Below are 14,688 nucleotides of genomic sequence, written 5' to 3'. Positions count from 1 at the left end.
ACACTAAAAACCACTAATCGTTTGATCTACCCAAGTCGACGAACGAAAAAACTATTATATACGCAAAGGATAAAGAAAATGTTATAATAAAAAAGACCTCCATATGGGACCTCTTCATCTGTTAGCTACTATCATCACACAGTTTCGTCATTATCAACCTCCAAAAGAAACGGATCCTTGAGAAGATCAGAAGCAGAAGGCCTTGCTCGTTTCTGACCGATACATCGTTCAATAAACGCTTTTAACTCAGGCTCTGCTACTTTATTAAAGGCTAGAGGCATCACACCACTTGTAACCTTCTTGTATATTTGAGCAACACAGTCACATTCAGTGTATGGTATCTCCATTGTAGCCATTTCTAGCAAACACATTCCAAACGAGTATATATCAACCAACTCGTTGTAATCCTCCTCGTAAAGCTCGGGTGCCATGTATTCTGGTGTTCCCAACAATGAATGAGCCACGTGGCTCTTTCCTACCACTGCTGCTAAACCCAAGTCACCGATCTTCACCTGTCACATGTACATCCGGTATGTTAGATAAAACAAAATGATTTAGACTCAAGTAACAAATGATTTACCTTTCCAATATTGCCATTTATGAAGATGTTGCTACAATTGAGATCTCTATGAATGACACACGGCTCGTGTGTGTGTAAATACTCCAAGCCTTTAAGAATCTGTTTTGACCACTTTTTTAAGGCTTTGGTCGACACACGCTTATGTTTCTTCCTGTAATCCCTCAAATTTCCTGATGCGCATGCTTCGGTTATGAAGTTCAAGGTGTTGTGTTCGGTATCCCTCCAGAAACCATAAAGAACTATGAGATTTTCGTTCTTTAAGGTCTTTAGAAGTTTCACTTCTGAGAATAACCTCTTTAACACGGACGGATCGCCACTGAAATTCCTTAATTTGACTTGGTTCCAAGCCACGTCTCTGCCTTCGGCTTGGTCAAACCCCCTGTAGACCTTCTTGACCGCACCAGCACCCAACAGATCACTATACCTACCAAATCTTCCTGACGGGTCAACCTCAACGAATGGCTCTCTGTCATGCTCTGATGGATCAGGACTTCTTACTTGCATCCTATGGATTTCTTCAGTAAATTGGTGATTATCCAACAGATTTGCCTGGTTACTGAAAACAAAAATAACAGATTAGCCGCACATATTTCACAAGGATACAAAATTCCACCTACCCCATAATCACTCTAACCAATTAAGCTGATAATACTAGCTAGGCCTCTAAACAAACTGAACGTTCATGAACTGTTCACCAAGCAGTTCATTTATGCTCATTTATTTAATAAACAAACAAAATATTTTTTGTTCAATTAAACGAGATGGACATGAACACACATTTTATTCGTTCATTTATGTTTGTTAAGTTTATTTGTTGATGTTCATTTGTGTTCAATTACATTCGTAAACGAAATACGCCCATATTCTTAATAAACAAACAAGGACAAAAAAAACTGTTCGTTATTCATGTTCAGATAAAATTACATAGACGAACACGAACATGCCTCTTTTCACGTCCGTTCGGTTCATTTACAAACCTATAATACTAAACTATCCAGTATCCACTAAGAAATAAATGATGCAGCTAGGGTTCATTCAAGATTTATAGAATAATAATTCATTGAAAGCTATCATTTCAACGCTGCTAAAAGCAAGAACATGGTTAATAATCTGCATATGAACTAATAGACGATTAGATTACGCACCAAAAGCCGCAAACTATTTACAGTACACATATAATAATCAGAGAGAAACAAATCCTATTAACGCACAAAACGTTCAACAACGATCGGATCTATTAAGAAGAGGAATAACACTAGCGCGATATGAATTAGGGTTACGAAGCAGCAAAATTAGCATCGAATGACAGTGATTATTATTATACAAATTAATTACAATTATTATTATTAATGCATTAAATAAAATGAGAATGAGTGGTGGTGTTACCTCAACAATTACTCTGCTGGTTCTTTCTGGATGCCAAAGGCGAATGGCTGAGGAGTCGTGGCGTATATATACGACAACGAGAATGCTTCCGTACTCCAAATTTCTATTCATTATCATTTAATATTATTTTAGGGCTTTGACTTCTTGTTTTTTTTTATTTTTTAATTTTATTTTGACTTTAACGTGTTGTTCCAGTATTAAATACTTAGTGATGCCAACTTGTCATGTCATGACAACTCAGTTTAAGCATGATAGCATTGACAATTATTTTATTTTATTTGGTTATATGCAATTTCATTGGTTACAGATCATTTTTAATATAAAATTAAACTTTTTATTTATTTATTTATTTACTTATTTATTCATCAAAAGATGGTATAGAGAAACATATCTACACAAAATACAATACAAACTTTAGCTTGGTATTATGCAAACTTTACACAAAAGCGAATAAATAAAATTGACACGTAACATACGATATGGCTTTTGAGAATCCTCGATCACACTGTTCACACACCCGTTTCGAAGCACGTTAAGGTACTCTTTGCTAGTTTGATTTCTAAGAAGAGAAATGAAACAAAACAACATTTGCGGATGGAGGATATATAGGGGGATGTATCAAGTATATCATAAAACTGGGGCTTTTACATGTTTGATACATCTTACACCTTGCATGTCTGGTCAAGGTTCTAGTTTCATGGAAACGACTCGTGATTGCCTGTTACGCTTCGCCACCCTTACAAACACTATTGATAGGCAAGCTGGGGGCCCACCATGGCCGCCGGACCTTTTGCTCCCCCTTCAAGCAAGCAACTGTAAAACACAAAAAATATTAAGCAAAAAGGCTTGAACAAACAAACGTACCTAGTATAATCTCACTCATAGCAAGCTACTGATAGCATCTAAGGGAGGGTAGGATGGGAAAAACCTTTCCTCTACCCGTGAAGATAGAGAGGTTGCTCCCACTAACTCGCCCGACTATGAAGATAATACAAAGTTTGGCATAGGGAAACACAAACAACAAACTATAAAGTACAGAAAACAATAGCAGTAAACTAGTAATAACACAAAATGATGAGAAAACCATAGTAATAACTAGATAAAAGAGTAGGGAGACATGATTATTGCAACTCAACTGCTTGTTCTTGCTAATTAACTATGGTGTTGGGACACTTGTTAGAGCATCAAATGTAAGAAAAACAGCTGTTTGGGAGACAATCAAGAATTACTAAATAGGAACAAAGAAAATACGGTTTTCATAAAGAGTTTAGTAGAAGTCATCTGAGTTTCAAAATTAGATGATACTCAATTGAACTTTTCACTTGTCATACCATATTCTATCATGCTTTCTCATGCAAATCAAATGAATACTTATCCATATTCTAACATTAAGCAAGAAGAATCAAGATTCTGGAAAAAAATTAAGTCAAAAGTTTGATCTTTTCTATTCCATAGATCAAAAATGCTTTATAATCCACAAAAGCCATAGTCGTTCTTGCTAGGAAAAGAAGGGAACAGAGGGAAGGCAAGGGATTTGGTGTTATTTTATTAATCAGAAGGGCAAAACAGACATTTGACATCGACTTAACACACACTTCTAACGTCCATAAGTGTTAGGTATCAAACATGTTACAGTGTGACAAAAGGTTGGGACAAAATCCCATTAACAACAATAATAAAGCAAAATGATAAGAGAAATATCCGTCCTAACACCATAAATAATGGGTGTTATGCCCAATCATATGGCATAACCACTAACATAGGAGTTTGTATGAGACAAAGATTAACTACCAACATATAAAAACTAAAATCACAACAGAGATTGAGAGACATTACCTTTAATCCTTCTAAGTTCCTTGCATAATGTTATGAAATCTCCCCACTTCATGTGGCAACGCCGAATAAACCGAAGAATTTGTTCGGTTGTAAACATGGACATACCTTCTAGATACTCCCCGTTAACACCATTTTCTTTAAAGGTTTGGCGATACCCGCCCAGATTTATTTCCTCCAACCAAAGGCCAACATCCTGGAAAACAATATTTGACCAAACATGGTCAAACCACGCTGCAATATTCTTCCATATACATAAAGACAGTGCAAATAAAATGAAATAATGATTCACACATACGCACACACCCCGAGGTGCCATTTACTCTTTGTTCTTCTATAGAAGTCATATGACCATGGTATGTTCATTGCAGCTAACTGATGTTACAAGCATACATGATTTATTGGTTTATTACTTCGTTTGTGCTCTATTATTTAACATTTTCAATCAGCCAACCTTATTTCTTTCTGTAGCAGGACCGATCAAAATACGATATCTATAGATATGTAGGCTGTAATCAACCGAACTGGATGAGACCTTGTTCATGTTTGTCCATTAAGCTTTTATCGGGCAAACAGACAGTTCATGAACACTTTACCAAACGAAATTTCGTGAACGTGTTCGTTCATTAAGGCATTGACCTTGTTCATGTTCTCTGTTTCCGTTCATTAAATTTTTGAATGGACTAATGGACACTAACAAACACAAGCGAACGTAACCAGACACTAAAGGACACAAATAAACATAAAACGAGCATACCGGACACAAACGAACATATGTTAATTTGAGATAACAATCACTAAATCACCCAAAAATCCGAAAGCACGCCACATAATATCAGAAAAAAAGCTTAACATAGTAATCATAAACATAACTTTATCAAAATAGTAATAGTAAAACAAATAAATTAATTAAAATTTCGAACATATATATAAATAAATAAGTAAATGGACGTAACCTGGCGTAATTGAACAAACCTAAACGAAGGTTCACAAACACAATTGGATGAACGCGATCTATGTTCTTGTTCGTTCGTTAAGCTTACGGAACAAAATTCTTTGTTAATGTTTACATAAATGACTTCCCACCGAACAACCGATAAAATAAAATGTGTTTCTTTCTTTTGGTCTTTCTACCGTGAATGATCCTCATGATGCCCGAGACACATGTCACACATTAAAAGAATACATTGATCACAAACAAATGGGATCACGGCCGGAAAATAGAAATCGAGACCCAATTAAAGCACAAGAATACCGATACATGTACTAAAACTGGGATAATCAATTAATCATAGCATTAACTGAAAAATTGGCTGGTTTGTTAGCTGTCAGGCATACATACATACAGAACTGAAGCTAAATCTGAGAGAAAATAAAACAACTAGAATGAAAATTCATCAGTACTGCTGTAATGTAATTGTGGACTATAATATAAATTAAAACTCATACTTTCCCTAAAAACCCCCCAATTAAATTAGGATTGAAGTAATAATATATAATATTAAAATTGTAATTGGAAAGAGAACTGAGGCAAGAGATGTATGTATAGAATAATTATACACCTCAACGGTCCAGATGAAGAAATCAAGCGGCTCCGGTGGCCGTTGTAATTTGCTCATCTCACAAAACCCTAGAAAAGGCAATTGAATCAGGAATAATTAGATTAGAAGAAGAAAACAAAAGGATGGATTAGAATTAGAATTAGAATTAGAACTAGAATTAGTTACTTGCCAAAGGGATTAGATCAGGATATTATTATTATTATTATTATTATTATTATTGATTCAGTGCATATGAAAGTGAGTGAGAGAGAGAGAAGGAAGAGTTGTTTGATTGGAGTGTGTGTTAATGTGTGTGTGTGTGAGGGAGAGTGCGTTGTACTACAACAAGACATTGAATGTACTAGAACAACATTCACCGATAAAATACCATATATTAGTGACACTCATTGGCTAAACACTTCAAGACATTGAATAGGAAAACTCTTATGCATTAAATAGCCAAATATAAGAATAAAATGGAAATACGTGTCATTGTTGTGTATATATTGAGTTTTATTAGAAACACGTATTTTGTTCATAATTCGTGAACAAAAGATGATACGCGAGTGTACGAAGTTATTTATATTTAAGAAACAAAATAAACTAAAAAAGAATTAAATAATCATAAAACGCATCTGAACTTTATCAAGAAGTACTTTTACAATTAAGGGTAAAGTATCAACTATAAAGAGAGATGGAAAACTTTAATGATATGGTTTAGGCGTTTAGCAATGTGGATAGTGAAATGACTTCCATTGTCAATCGATAACGACAGAGGTTACCTTAACGTCTGGATGCTACAAACATATGAGATGTTACAATGGCTATTTTGTCCTTATGGAATCTTTATGCAAATAAATACTGAATTACATGAAATCTATGTTTTCATATATTGCTATAGAAAAGTGATTTGTAGATATTTTTACTTGTCCCACTTATGACGTCGAAAGAAATGCCATCGTTTTCAACACAAAGTTAATATTACAACTATACATGACTGTCCAAACTTAAAACTAAAAATGTTTAAATTAGCTGCTATAAATACAAAATAAATAAAGAGGTATTGATTTTTAAAACTCCTAACGTTTACTCGATGGATGATAACACTCTCAACTTTTGATTCGTTACCCACCACTCTCGACTTTCACCATATTTGTTTTTGGCACTCCCGAACTTAACGAACCCTAACTCCATTAGTTTTCTTGATTACGTGGAACTTTTTTATTAATAAATAGGTTCTGTGTCCCACACCATCTCCTTTCTTCAACATAAAATCTCAATAACCTTCATTTTTGGTGATCACCTCGTTTTTCTAGCGAATTTGATTTTTTCGGCTACCTCGTTTGTCTGACAATAGAGATGGTGCAGAGGTGTAGAAAGACGATGGAGATCATGGAGATTGTGCACCGGTGGAGAGACGATGAAGATGGTGCTCGCTGGAAGCCTGCAACTCATTTTCCAGCAAGCAATCGGTTCTGGAAGGTGGTTGGGTGAGACACTGGTGGTGTCGGGGGGTTGTGGTAGTTGTAGTGGTGGGCGGTGAAATGATGGATATGGTGCTCACCGGAAACCTGCAACTCGTTTTTTTTTGCGAGCAAATGATTACCTCGAATTGCTGCTCCATCGTTAACGGTGGAACTCGTCGGAAAAATGCGGAGGCGGCGACAACCACATTTGAGTTTGGGATTTTGATCGGCAGTGATGGAGGCGGTGGAGGCTGCTGGTGGTGAACGTAGTGAGGCTGGCAGTGGCGGTGAAGGTGGCGATAGAGGCCGGAAGTGGTGGATGTCTGTGGTGGTGGTGTTATGGTGTAGACTATCAGTTTTGGTATTGGAATAATTTTGATATATTCAATCAAAGGTTTACAAAGGAATAAATAGCAAAGGAAAACTATACATGGATACTAAAATCACGTAAATCATGCGTAAATCATGGTGGAATGATAGCAGCCACAATCATAGCCTAAAATAAGATTCCAATACTCCCCCTCAACTTGGAGCGTGTAGGTTCCGAACACCCAAGTTGCTAAGAAAAGTATGAAGTTGTTGAGCCCCGAGTGGTTTGGTAAATAAATCTGCAACCTGCATGGAAGTAGCTATATGAAGAGGCTTAATATCTTTTGACTCAACTCGTTCACGAACAAAGTAACAATCCATTTCTACGTGCTTTGTTCGTTCATGAAAAACGGGGTTGTTAGCGATCTGAATAGCCGAATTGTTATCACAAAAGAGGGGTGTGGGACCATTGATGGCAACTTCCAGATCTGTTAGAAGCCATCGAACCCAAAGAGTTTTGCTAACAGTGTTCACCATGGCTCTATATTCGGCCTCAGCGGAAGAGCGCGAGACGACTGCTTGTTTCTTGGATTTCCAAGAGATTGCTCCACCACCCAAAAGAAGAACATAACCCGTCCGTGATCTTCGAGTGAACGGACAACCTAACCAATCTGAATCTGAGTATGCCGTGAGGTTTAGCCCACCATCTTTTGGTAGCATTATTCCTTGTCCAGGTGTGCTTTTTAAATATCTAAGGACACGAATGGCAGCATCCATGTGATTCTGTCGAGGGTCGGAAACAAACTGGCTCAAGATGTTTACCGAATAAGTAATGTCTGGGCGTGTCGCCTGAAGATAAAGAAGACGCCCTATTAATCTTCGGTACTGGTTTGCATCGACCTCAGGCTCTTTGCTATCTTTGTCTAACTTTAAATTTTGTCCCATTGGAAATAAGCTTGGCCGACACTCTTGCATGCCGCTATCTTCAAGAATGTCTAATGTGTATTTTCTTTGGCTAAGAACTAAACCTTCAGAAGTTCGAGCAACCTCGATGCCTAAAAAATACTTTAGTGTTCCGAGGTCTTTGATGCTAAAACTTTTGTCAAAGTAGTCTTTTGTAGCTTGAATTTTTGGACCATCATTTCCAACAATAGTGACATCATCGACGTATATGAGGGTTGCCACAAAGAAACCGGCCCTTTTGCATATGAACAAAGAGTGGTCGACATGTGATTCCTTGAACCTGAGTATGGATAATTCCATAGTGAATTTTTGGTACCAATTCCGAGAGGCTTGCTTAAGACCATATAGAGATTTTCTTTTCCTACATACCTTGTTACCTCCTTTCTCAAGTCCTTGTGGAATCTTCATGTAGACTTCTTCATCCAAGTCTCCATGCAAAAAGGCGTTATTAACGTCTAACTGATGTATGATCCAATTCTTCTTAACTGCAACGGCTAAAAGGGTTCGGACGGTAACCAATTTGGCAACCGGAGAAAAGGTATCATGGAAGTCAATTCCCTCCAACTGGGTGAAGCCTTTTGCAACAAGCCTTGCCTTATAGCGTTCGACTTCACCGTTAGGTTTGTATTTTATTTTACAGACCCACTTGGAGTCTATCGCTCGTTTGCCTTTTGGTAATTTGTGACACCCGGTAATTTCCCAATCCTATAAACTAAGTAATCAACCTAATAATTAGGTGATTGTGAATATTATGCGCGCTATATTAGAATCAGCGCGGGCATGTGTTATTTGCGCCCTGCGCGAGCGCGCTATATTAGAATCAGCGCGGGCATGTGTTATGTGCGCCCTGCGCGAGCGCGCTATGTTAGAGTCAGCGCGGGCACGTTATGTGCGCCCTGCGCGAGCGCGCGATGTAAGAACCAGCGTGGGCATATGTTATATGCGCCATGCGCGAATGTTTTGGCTTTATGTTTTCATGTAACTTAACTTTATGTTGTCTAATGGGTTGACCGTCCCGCATAATGCTAAGGCGGGTGCATCCCAAATCGTTTATGCGCGTGCGGAAGGGGAACTAACCTCCCTGCATGGCGGGAACATTGAGAGTTAGTTTGTCTGAAGCTCCAAGATGGAATTGACTTCAACATAACTGATCACTATGTTGAAATACCATGACCACCTGGAGAATCTACAAATGAAACTCATTGTCCCTGACTGCGAGAAGGTTACGCACCTACCCGCAGCAAAGAAATGTCCTTCACGCAGAAAGCTATGCGCACAAAGTTATACGCGCAGAACACTTAGCCTAATCTCCAGATTTAAGGAGGATTATTCCCGCCCAAAAGGAAACAGTAGCGTGTTTCAGAGATTTCCACTTTTTAACTTTGTGTGGGTACACTGACAAAAGTACCTGAAAAAGCACACTGTAACATGAAAAGTCAACTGTCGGCCACCCCACTCTCACCAACCACAGACCTGCATGTCATGTCCAAATCAAATCAGAATCTTTTATACACTCCCTAGGACCAATCACCTCCACTTTTAAATAAATAATAATAATTTCCATACTTTATCATCATTACACCTAGATATGAAAAGATTACAATCCCCTAAAGCAAGGGATTGTGTTCCCTAAATCTTGCCTATAAATATGTAACCCAAATTATCACCCAAACACACTTCAAACTTCTCTCTTAAGAACTGCAAACTTGCACTAATCATCTCCCAAGCATCCGTTGTTTTCATTTCCGATCCTGTTACTAGGTAAGCCGAGATTATAACCTTGAGATCTACTTTCCAACCCTTATATTCTCCTATTTCTTGATCTTAATATATATACTTCTTGTTATTTAATCGTATTCTAGACCTTTAATTCCGAGGCCAACACCAAGAAAACCCGAATCTCGATTAATCCCTTAACAAGAACCACAGGTGAGTCTCACAGCCCCTATTTTCACTGTTTTCACTATTTTTAAACTGTTTTCAGGGCGAGGGACACGTACTTAAATTATGTTTTATCATGATACTCTTACAAGCAATGCAAGCAATTATGTGTTTAAATAATGTTTCATTATGGTATATTTACGAGCAATGCAAACGGTTATCTATGGTTTTCGATGAGAGTGCGATACGAGTAAGTGATCACTTTACCATTGGAACTCTAAGGGTAGGGACTGCTGGTTTGATCCACCCACTCGTAGGGGTCGCACCTCTTACACAGACGAGTGCCTAGCATGTCACGGGGCAGTACTATGGGATTGAGCCCGCTCGTAGAGGTCGCTCCTCTTACGCAGACGAGCGCCTTGTTTTCCGGCACAACGTCCGCGCGTAACCCGCGGGACGGTATTATTCGCTCGTAGTGGCAGCGCCACTTACACAGACGAGCACGGTTTTTCAGAAGTGTCCGCGCGTAACCCGCGGGACGGTATTACTTATTTCGCTCGTAGTGGCAGCGCCACTTACACAGACGAGCACGGTTCCCAGAAATGTTCGCGCGTAGCCCGCGGAACGATTTTATCCGAATATGTTATCAGAACTATGTTTTACTAAGCACGTGTTTTAATGATGCTATCAGAATTATGTTTCAGAATGATTTTTATCAAGACTATGATGCAATACGAATTATCAAGTTACTAAAACTTGTGAACTCACTCAGTTTATACTGATTCAAATGTTTTACGTGTCTTTCAGGAGATAACTAGGTAGCGCATGGAGTCACACTTAGAGCACCTCACGCTGAACATCTAAAACTAGCTTTTTGGAAGATTTTAGTTCTATCCCTTCGATGCGCGCGGTTGTTCCCGCCGCGCAAGGGGATATGGCGTGGAAATCTTCAACAGTTTTTATACTTGGATGTTTTATGTAATTTTTAAACAATGTAATGTATTTGTATTAAACATTTCATGCGCAATGAAAATCTTACTTTGAATGTTTGCAATGGCCCGTGCTTAATTATCAATCCCCACTCGCGCGCGCCCGACTGTTTCCGCCGTTCAGGGCCGGGTGTGACAGATTGGTATCAGAGCATTGGTTATAGCGAACTAGGAAAAGAAGTTTTAACCTAGACTATAACCGTTGGGGAATCGCATGAAATATTTTTCAAAGAAAATATTTTCAAAAGAAACTATACACACACTTAGGAACACGGGTCACACAGTGTCTAGTGAATAAAGATAAGAACATTATGTGCTCAGAGTACATGCGCTAAGTTTGATATATTTTCATTCTCTTTTAAAGCGAGAATGCCTCCAACTAGAGCCAAGGGAATTACCATGACACCCGAGGAACTCGCGGAAATAATCGCGCAGGCGATCGCGACACATGAGGCCAGCAAGGCCGAATCTAGTCAGGGTCGTCAGGAGAACGAGACCCCAGAACCCGAATCAGGAGCCTTGGACAAAGGGTGCCCCTATAAGACATTTATGGCCTGTAGACCTTGGCCATTCAAGGGTACCGAAGGGGCCATTGGGCTCTACAACTGGATTGACAAGATGGAGACAGTTCTCTCCATTAGCGGATGTAGTGAGAACCAGAAGGTCCTTTACGCGACCTGCATGTTCCAAGAAGCAGCTTCGTCTTGGTGGAAGCTTCAAGTGAAGACTATGGGGCGAGAAGTTGCTCTTCACAAGACCTGGGAGGAGCTGAAGGAAATGTTGATGAGAAAGTTCTGCTCTCGCGCAGAAATTCAGAGTCTACAACAGGAATTCTGGAACCACACCATGGTAGGAACGGATATCGACGCCTACAACAACCGGTTCAACGAGCTTTGCCAGTTGGTGCCAGACATGGCAAACACGGAGGAAAAGAAGATCGAGAGGTATATCTTTGGGTTACCTCCTGTTGTTAGGGTTCCGCTCAACGCCGCAGCGCCTCCAACCTTTGATGAGGCGGTAGTGCGGGCCATCACCCTTACAAGGGATACGGTCCGTGCGGGTATGTTGACTACGCGCGGAAACGAGCAGCGAACCTCTGACTCCAAGAGGAAATGGAACTCTCACCACCGAGGGTCCGACTCCAAGCAGCCACCGTTCAAGAAGCAGGAGAGCGCAAGGGTTTACGCGATCCAAGCCGCGGAGCCGTCAAGGAAAGGATACAGCGGGCCTTACCCATGGTGCAACAAATGCAAGTTTCACCACGAGGGTGAATGCGCGAGCGTCATGTGCGCCAAGTGTAACAGGTCAGGGCACAAGACGGTGAATTGCCGTGCTAAGGAAGCTGGAGCCAGTGACAACTGCTACGCATGCGGAAAGCCAGGGCATTTCAGTCGGGATTGCCCGCAAAGGAGAAACCAAGCTCGCGGGAGAGCTTTTGTGATCGGCGCGGGCGAAGCTAAAGAAGAGCCGAATATGGTAACCGGTACGTTTTTGCTTAACGGCCATTTTGCATCTGTCTTATTTGATACTGGCGCTGACCTAAGTTTTATATCCGCTGAGTTTAAAGACTCCCTAGGCCTAGCAACCAGTAGGCTAGACACACCTTATACTATAGAACTAGCCAATGGTAGGCAGTTATGCGCGAACGAAAGAACTGAACAATGTGTAATAGTCATGGGAGGTCACGGGTTCAATATTAACTTGTTGCCAATAGACTTGGGAAGTTTTGACATTGTGGTAGGTATGGATTGGTTAGTCGAGAACCACGCGGAGGTTATTTGCCATGAGAAGCAGGTTCGGATCCCACTGTTGAACGGAGAAACCTTGGTGATTCAAGGGGAAAGAAGGGGAGTTGCGACGAAACTGATTTCATGCCTAAAGGCGCGCAAGTGCCTAAGGAAAGGGTGCTACGCCTTCCTGGCGCATGTAGTAGAGAAGAAAGGAGATGAGCGAAGAATTGAAGACTTACCAGTAGTGCGCGAATTTCCAGAAGTTTTTCCTGAAGATTTGCCCGGATTACCGCCGCCGCGACAAGTCGAATTTCGTATTGATTTAGTCCCAGGAGCTGCGCCAGTAGCTCGAGCGCCTTATCGACTAGCTCCATCTGAGATGCAAGAGCTATCCAATCAGTTACAGGAACTATTGGATAAGGGTTTCATACGCCCAAGCTTTTCACCTTGGGGAGCTCCAGTACTGTTTGTTAAGAAGAAGGATGGTTCGTTCAGAATGTGTATTGACTATAGGGAGCTGAACAAGCTGACAGTCAAGAATCGGTACCCCTTACCGAGGATTGACGACTTATTTGACCAGTTGCAGGGATCCAGTTATTATTCGAAGATAGATCTATGGTCAGGATACCACCAACTTAGGGTCCATGAGGAAGATGTGCCGAAAACAGCCTTCCGAACTAGATACGGCCATTATGAGTTCTTAGTGATGCCTTTATGGCTAACTAATGCGCCGGCTGTATTCATGGATCTGATGAACCGCGTGTGCAAACCATACTTGGATAAATTTGTAATTGTATTTATAGACGATATTTTGATTTACTCTCGGACCAAGGCCGAGCATGAGCAACACCTGAGATTGATTTTGGAATTGTTAAGGAAAGAAAAGTTGTATGCGAAGTTTTCCAAGTGTGAGTTTTGGCTTAGAGAAGTTCACTTTCTCGGTCACGTGGTGAACGAGAAAGGAATACACATCGATCCTTCCAAGGTCAAGGCCATCGAAAACTGGGAAGCGCCAAAAACCCCAACTGAGGTGAGGCAATTCCTAGGACTAGCTGGCTACTATCGACGCTTCATTGAGAACTTCTCCAAGATAGCTCTACCTCTGACCGCGCTAACTCAGAAAGACAAGAAGTTTGTTTGGGGCGAAAATCAGGAAGCGGCGTTTCAAATGTTGAAACAGAAGTTGTGTAGTGCGCCAATTTTGTCTCTGCCCGAGGGGACGAATGACATCATCGTTTACTGCGACGCTTCACATCAGGGACTCGGATGTGTCCTTATGCAGCGAGACAAAGTCATAGCGTATGCCTCGCGCCAACTCAAGACCAATGAAAAGAACTACACAACGCATGATCTGGAACTTGGAGCGGTTGTCTTCGCGCTAAAGATTTGGCGCCATTACCTCTATGGTACAAAGTGTATAATCTTTACGGATCACAAGAGCCTTCAACATATATTTGATCAAAAGGATTTAAACATGAGGCAACGAAGATGGGTGGAGTTGTTGAATGATTATGATTGTGAAATTAAGTACCACCCTGGAAAGGCGAATGTGGTAGCAGACGCGCTAAGTAGGAAGGAGCGAATAAAAACGCTACGAGTCAAGGCTCTAAGGTTGACCATTCGCGCAGATCTCTCTACCCGCATCCGAGACGCTCAGCAAGAAGCCTTGAAACCAGAGTTTGTTAAAAACGAATCCCTTGGGGGTATGATTAAGAGTTTGGAACTTAAAGAGAACGGCAATCTATTTTTCGCTAACCGCATATGGGTCCCTCTCAAGGGAGGATTGCGCGAGCAAGTATTAAACGAAGCTCACAAGACGCGGTATTCCGTACATCCTGGCGCAGACAAGATGTACCAAGATGTTAAAGCGCTGTATTGGTGGCCCAATCTTAAAGGCGCCATCGCGACGTATGTCAGTAAGTGCCTGACGTGTTCGAAGGTGAAGGCTGAATACCAGAAGCCGTCGGGGTTACTTCAGCAGCCAGAAATTCCCATGTGGAAGTGGGAACA

General features: G+C 40.6%; 1 protein-coding gene and 1 pseudogene across 2 annotated transcripts; both read right to left on the bottom strand.

Annotated features, from left to right (window-relative positions):
• Positions 1-16: 16 nt before the first annotated feature.
• LOC143573261 (putative serine/threonine-protein kinase WNK11) lies at positions 17-1,116 on the bottom strand. The gene is made up of 2 exons (XM_077058188.1): positions 581-1,116; positions 17-512 (listed from the first exon to the last, which is right to left on the bottom strand). The coding sequence occupies exons 1-2, from the start codon at positions 1,082-1,084 to the stop codon at positions 135-137; spliced, it is 882 nt and encodes a 293-aa protein (XP_076914303.1). The 5' UTR covers positions 1,085-1,116; the 3' UTR covers positions 17-134.
• A 1,493-nt stretch (positions 1,117-2,609) lies between these two features.
• LOC143573259 (uncharacterized) lies at positions 2,610-5,418 on the bottom strand (annotated as a pseudogene). The gene is made up of 3 exons (XR_013142395.1): positions 5,362-5,418; positions 3,803-3,995; positions 2,610-2,779 (listed from the first exon to the last, which is right to left on the bottom strand). The product of XR_013142395.1 is annotated as an uncharacterized LOC143573259 (transcript).
• Positions 5,419-14,688: the final 9,270 nt, after the last annotated feature.

The sequence above is a fragment of the Bidens hawaiensis genome, unplaced genomic scaffold, assembly GCF_021521415.1.
Source record: "Bidens hawaiensis isolate Kalapana, Puna unplaced genomic scaffold, B.hawaiensis_p1.1 tig00026265_1, whole genome shotgun sequence".
Classification (NCBI taxonomy): Eukaryota; Viridiplantae; Streptophyta; class Magnoliopsida; order Asterales; family Asteraceae; genus Bidens; species Bidens hawaiensis.
Note: the sequence above shows the minus strand (reverse complement) of the source record. Positions and strands in the feature narration are given on the sequence as shown.

Excerpts from the sequence above, each read along its gene's own strand:
- LOC143573261 (XM_077058188.1), bottom strand. The coding sequence starts at position 1,084 with ATGCAAGTAAGAAGTCCTGATCCATCAGAGCATGACAGAGAGCCATTC. Across the intron at positions 513-580 it reads TAAATGGCAATATTGGAAAG|GTGAAGATCGGTGACTTGGG; the intron begins GTAAATCATTTG and ends TACATGTGACAG.